Consider the following 6,051-nt stretch of genomic DNA (forward strand, 5'->3'; position numbering starts at 1 on the left):
TCAATCCGTTGGATTACTTGAATTTGTTGAATGATTACAATCTCCACAGGCTTTCGAGAGGCATGGGACTCCCAAAACGGTTTCTCGCTCAACCARTGTTCACAAAACAGAATGCCTTTCCCTTTAATCCCCTCAATTATGTTGGTTTGGATTATGAAAAATCTTGTTTTGAACTAGTATCGTTATGTTTGTTTGGATTAATATGAAATACGTGTTTTTGTTGAATCGAATTCGAATAATGGGTTTTTATTAGATGAGGGTTAAAATAAAAATTTATTGTCATTCGAGAACAGTTACCAAACAACATTATTTCATTCAGCACTTAACAATTCTGACCCTCTTAACCATTCTGACCTCTTAACTATTCTGCACTAAATCATTCAGCAACTGCCAAACAGCCCCTGGTGTTGTATTTATAGTCCAAGAAGAAAAGGGCAAGTCTTTTCAATGAAACCATTTGGAAAGATGGCAAAACTAGAAGATAGCATAAGTTGTTAGATCATAATAACCTGCAGAAACATGTACAAATATATAGAAAAACCCTGTTTCATAAAATGATAATATCAGGCAATATACAATACATGATAGATTGATTGAATAAAGTAGGAAATCTGATACAAATCAAAAGAAGTTGGGATCATAGCCGTTGCTGGACGTAGCTAGGATGTAGTAAGCGACGATGTGTCCAATGGAACCCCATGCAAGAACATCGACTATGTTGAAACCAACGGGATCATTGGACTTGAGAAGGCTGACATACTCCTTGGCGCGAGTGTCTCCGGCTTCGAAATGGGTGACACCGTTTTGCTCCGGAAGGCCTTGTTTGGCGACGTTCTCTCTCTGGAAGTTGAAGAAGACGAATCTGCCCAAGAAAAGCGATAGGCCGGTGCTGAGGCTGATCACCAAAGATGGGTTCAGCAGCTCTGCCTTCACTCCACAGTTGAATTTCTTCTTTGGGGCAATGGAGAAGTTGGGTTTGGTACTGAGGAAGAGGGAATTAGGGGAGTCAGTGGTCTTGTTGAGTGGCCTGAGCCCTTGGAAGGTTGGTGCAGACAAGAAGGCTGAGGCCATGGTTGGAATTGAATGAATGGATCAAATGGATTAAGGATGAAAGAGAGCAAAGAGGATGAGGAGAGATATATTAGAACAAGAAAAAAGACAATTGAGATTTGTGAGGTGGGAAATGAGCCAAAAAAAGATTTTGGATGTTGAGATGGCATTGTCTTATTGGTTCCTTCTGGATCAGAGATACATACAGCCATAGCTTAATCTTCCTCGTTAATTACATACGAGTATATAAGGCTTAAAAACAGAAGAAAGCTCACCAAGGATCCTTGGCGCAATGGTAGCGCGTCTGACTCCAGATCAGAAGGTTGCGTGTTCGATTCACGTAGGGTTCAATTCCCTTATTCATTTTTATCAAATAAAATAATACCCTTACTTCCATAAAATATATATTTTTTATTTAATGTTGATGTCTGAAGTCTTATTTCACTTCTGATTAATAAAATATGATGTTAGAAGTCTGAAATCTGAATCATCAAGACTGTGTGTTTTGTAAATTGACAAAAATCTGAAGTCTGAAATTTTAATCAATAATTTGTTTTTGTTAAATAATGTCCAAAATTTTTGCAAAATTCTCTTGATTTCATAAAATTCCATTGCCGAAATTCATCTCAACAATTGTTTAACAGATGGAACACAATAAAAATCTTTTGGATACCTTTCAGACTTCTGATGCTATCGGAAATGCCCTCAGTGAAATCAGATTTACGATACAACAACTATAATGTTTTTTTTTTCAAGAAAACGATTTACGATATAACAAAAATCAAATAAATCAAATAAATTTACAAGAATAATTAATAATGTGAAATCAGATTCTTGATTAGAGAATGGAGTTGAATAATATATATGAAGGTGGTGTTGTATCAAATAAATTAATTAGTAATTACCACTAATTAATTTGATTTAGTATCTTTTGGTAGCTTCTGTACATTAAATTCTACACAAAAAAAGAAGAATTTACACCTAAATGACAAGGATTATATGTATATATATATATCTTGATGCAATTAATTAAATTAGACAGTCCAAGTAAGCGTGATTCCGTCTCCGTCCCATCTCGAGGAGGCTGCCGTATGTACGATCCCATACTCCGATGAAAAGCGACTCCGTGTCGGGACTGAACGACGTGCCCGATATCTCACCAAAGAAATCGATCTCCTGTTCCTTCTCATACCCACTTTTAACATCAAAAACATGTACAAAATCAGCCGGTTCTGCCATCGCCATCAACTCACCATCTGACGAGTAACGGATGGATCTAATGGCTCCAATCTTCCCCTTTACAGCAGTTACTGATTTCGATAGCTTTCGAACATCCCAAATTCTGCAGGTTTTGTCCTGATTGCCCGTCGCAAAACTACATCCATCAGGATGCCATGCTGATGCAAATGAGAAATCCAAGTGTCCACGCAAAGTCGCAACTGTCTGCACGCAAATAACTAATTCGTTTTACAACTAATCCCGGGTTACAGAAATGCAAACCTTGATCTAATACCTTGCCAGAACTGGAGTCCACCAACATTCCTTCTGGATTGTCTCCAACAATGATTAGAAGCTTGCCATCAGGGCTAATCGACGTATGCTGCATATATAAACAATAAAATCTAGTTAAATAACTATACGGCATGGAAGAAGACAATACGATCAAGATCAAGATCAAGATCTGTATGAGTGGTTCTTAATGTTTTCTAAAAAACGCGTGAGAGATAGATATAGATATAGATATACATACATTTACTGGCCAAGGAAAACGGAAGTGCTTAGTCATTTGAAAACTTTCCATATCGAATTCTCGGACTCCACAATCATTGTTCGAGGCTGTAAAGTGAACTGCACCACTGCATCATACACACACACACACACAACACCATGAAAATTAGAAAGATGACAAGATACATCATAACCAAAAACTTAAAAAACACATGACGAGATGATACCTGGGAGTCGTAAAAATGTCTAGAGCATTAGTAATAGCATTATCATCATAAGTTGTCCTTGAGCAGAAGCAAACTCCAGGTCTATCTAAATACTGCACTCAACAAAGATGGAAATCCAATGTTTAAATCTCCTCAAAATAAAAATAAAATGTCAAGAACCACAAAACAAGCTTGGACTATTCTAAACATCTAATGTAATTCATTGTTTTCCTGAAGAAATTCTAGTCCTTGGACATGTTTCATTATTTGGATAGAATCAGGAGCAGTTTCAAAATTTTGAGACTCAAAACAGACCCGTCCATATCTATTATATATACATAAGAAATATACTATCAATGGCGACATATAATCATGACTGTAAATCTTGCCTTGCATATAAGTTCACCCTGGAATCCTCCAGCAACTAGCAGGTTATCTTTTACAGCCATTGTGCTGACTTGTGTCTGAGTAAATCCCTCCAGTAGACTTCCAGGGTGCTTCTGCAGACGAAAAATATATCGTCACTGAAATTTGAATCATATGAAAAAGTAAAACAAACTAATTAAGACCTTAAGCACTCACCTCACATGGTGCCACATGTCCTGATACATTAAGGACTTCAGACTTGTTGCAAGTTAAGGAAGACCAATGGATCACAGAGAAATGAGACATAAGGTACACATCATGCTTCGATGTAGCCCATACTAGGTTTCTTAACTAAATCACCAAAAAGAATCACCGATCAGTCGGTCACAAGTGACACAAAATAGGAAGGCTTAAATCAGAGGCCAACTAGCATACCTGAAAATGAAGAATTGTCGATTTTACAGATCTTGAATTCCGTCTAAAGTCATAATACAAGCCTGTTTTGTTTGTGACTTTGCATACCTGTTCACAGAAAAAGATAAAGAAAGTGTGAGGATGTAACAACCAAACCCCAGTTATCATCTAACATCTTAATATAATAGAACAAGTTAAGACATAAAGAAGTACCTTTTCTGAACCCTCCCCAGACTGGGGAATGTTTTCATAGTTCTTATATTGTTCTAGTCTAGTTTGCCTATATTTCTCCCTAGTGATGCTGAGCCTTTCCCAGGGAATACCTTGAATGTCTTTGCCTCTTCTTGCCTGAGCGGCAGAAGTATCTGCCAACTTATTAGTCTACAGTACGTAGACTTGAAGTTAGTATAGTAGTTGCCATATTAACGTTATTTCAATATTTTGTGTATCGACTCTCAAGGATATTAAACATACCATGTAATCATATTCATCCACATCCGAGTCTGAGCCAATATCTCTGACATGAAATTCATCATCCATGTTATCATCTACATCTTCCATTTCATATTCATCAGCCACATATTCATCATCTTCTTGGTGATGTGACATGATCTGCTCAATAAATAATACAATCCCATTAAGAAGAACATCATAACAAAAGAAAACAGTAAAACAAGGAGACTCAAAACTTCAAGGAAAAGTGGAAGCACAAGTCATCAAGAGAATGATACTTTATATGGGATACTTTAAAAATGAACAAATTGAGTGGATGAATGTTCGGCTCCAATGACCAGCCTAAAGCAAACTCCACTAATATATCCATCTACAGATGAAGAAAGACAACATAAATCTCCCTGATCCTTTCTGGAAGATCTGAATGGCCATGTTCACTGCCCTTTGCTAGCTTTATGGGTATCCAGTGTATTCAATGTTGTATATCTAGTATTAAGCCAATACCCCTTCCCTGACAGTGGTGATTCAATACTACTCAACCAAAAGAAATCAAAATCTATGACCTTGTCAGAAAGCAAAATTTTCATTTCTTGACTTCCATATGGTAGGGGAACACCCATATTGTTACATACTTTTAAGAACAGAGTCCACTTAATTATGATGATTTGAAATGTTGAGTATTTCCTGAAATTGATACAGATGCTTTTTGTTTTCAATCAATTATCACAGTGTCATGTAGTTAACAACTTTATCCCAAAACAGATTTCATGAATGTTAGCAAAAGCAAAACATTTGATGATTTCAAGTCAAATTATGGATTTCGTTTCTGTAGGAAGGGAGAAAATTGAAGAACCAAGTCAAAATACATGTATATCTATCAGGAACATGCATGAGACAAGAGACAAATACAACAAATTTCACCATACGATTAAGACAAGCGTAGAACAGAATTCAAAAAAGCGAAATAACGATGATGATGATGATAATCGTCGAATTACCTTGGGCAAATTGTTGAATCAAAAGCGTGAATGAAGAAATCGGGTGTGAATTATGAAGAGGAAATCATGAAATCAGGGGCAGAAAATGTGCGTAGGTTTGTGAAAAGATCAAGAGAGAAAAGGGTATCTATCTCCATCGAGTGGTTGGGCAAAACGACATCTAATCAATAAGGAAATTGAGGAGGGAGGAAAGGGACAGGTTTACGATTCATGTTTGTTGCTGCATCATCTTCTATTCATCCATAACATTTACTCACCAACCCCTCCATTTTCACCCTACCAACAACCACTAAATTACCTCTTTATTATATATATATATATATATATATATATATATATATATATATACACACACACACAGACAGAGACATTCTTGGTTGGTCAAACCCACTTATTTATATACATCATATAATCCTATATATGTTGTATGTTGTTAGAAGTGGTTTATTATAGAATCTTTCTATATAATTAACATAATCGCATCTTAATCATTTATTATCTATACAATATTATAAAGCATTTGATAAAAACTCTTAAAAATAATTTTTTATGTATAAAATATTGTTTTTTAATGTATATTAGTTAAAATTTAAGATTATAAATCAATTGTGCGTAAGTACAACTTATTAAAATTTTATTTTGAATTCGTATAACCAACTGCAGATAAACATAATCAAATACATGATACAAGTAAATTGTGCGTAAGTACAACTTATTAAAACTCTATTTTGAATTCGTATAACCAACTGCAGATAAACATAATCAAATACAAGATAAATATTTTATTTTAAATAGTTTAAAATATAATTATAATAATTTCTAACAGAATCATTATC

At 35.2% G+C, this 6,051-nt stretch overlaps 2 protein-coding genes and 1 non-coding gene across 3 annotated transcripts; 1 reads left to right on the forward strand and 2 right to left on the reverse strand.

The window, feature by feature from the left end:
* Positions 1 to 530: 530 nt before the first annotated feature.
* Positions 531 to 1,112, reverse strand: LOC112514372 (photosystem I reaction center subunit V, chloroplastic). Its single transcript, XM_025120809.1, has one exon. The coding sequence runs from the start codon at positions 1,069 to 1,071 to the stop codon at positions 622 to 624; it is 450 nt and encodes a 149-aa protein (XP_024976577.1). The 5' UTR covers positions 1,072 to 1,112; the 3' UTR covers positions 531 to 621.
* A 216-nt stretch (positions 1,113 to 1,328) lies between these two features.
* On the forward strand, positions 1,329 to 1,400 carry TRNAW-CCA. Its single transcript has one exon. It is a non-coding gene; the product is annotated as a tRNA-Trp (tRNA).
* Positions 1,401 to 1,918: 518 nt separating this feature from the next.
* On the reverse strand, positions 1,919 to 5,409 carry LOC112514366 (uncharacterized WD repeat-containing protein C2A9.03-like). The gene is made up of 10 exons (XM_025120802.1): positions 5,216 to 5,409; positions 4,239 to 4,376; positions 3,978 to 4,145; positions 3,786 to 3,872; positions 3,567 to 3,701; positions 3,374 to 3,484; positions 3,006 to 3,097; positions 2,801 to 2,906; positions 2,564 to 2,650; positions 1,919 to 2,493 (listed from the first exon to the last, which is right to left on the reverse strand). Exons 2-10 carry the CDS (start codon positions 4,371 to 4,373, stop codon positions 2,080 to 2,082), a joined length of 1,335 nt encoding a protein of 444 aa, XP_024976570.1. The 5' UTR covers positions 4,374 to 4,376; positions 5,216 to 5,409; the 3' UTR covers positions 1,919 to 2,079.
* Between the last annotated feature and the right edge of the window lie 642 nt (positions 5,410 to 6,051).

This window comes from Cynara cardunculus, assembly GCF_001531365.2.
Source record: "Cynara cardunculus var. scolymus isolate 2C chromosome LG 6, CcrdV1, whole genome shotgun sequence".
NCBI classification, from domain to species: Eukaryota; Viridiplantae; Streptophyta; class Magnoliopsida; order Asterales; family Asteraceae; genus Cynara; species Cynara cardunculus.

Coding starts and splice junctions, on each gene's coding strand:
- LOC112514372 (XM_025120809.1), bottom strand. CDS start 1,071: ATGGCCTCAGCCTTCTTGTCTGCACCAACCTTCCAAGGGCTCAGGCCA.
- LOC112514366 (XM_025120802.1), bottom strand. CDS start 4,373: ATGTCACATCACCAAGAAGATGATGAATATGTGGCTGATGAATATGAA. Junction 3,098..3,373: donor AGGGTGAACTTATATGCAAG/GCAAGATTTACA, acceptor TGTTGAGTGCAG/TATTTAGATAGACCTGGAGT. Junction 2,494..2,563: donor TGGACTCCAGTTCTGGCAAG/GTATTAGATCAA, acceptor ATTTGCGTGCAG/ACAGTTGCGACTTTGCGTGG.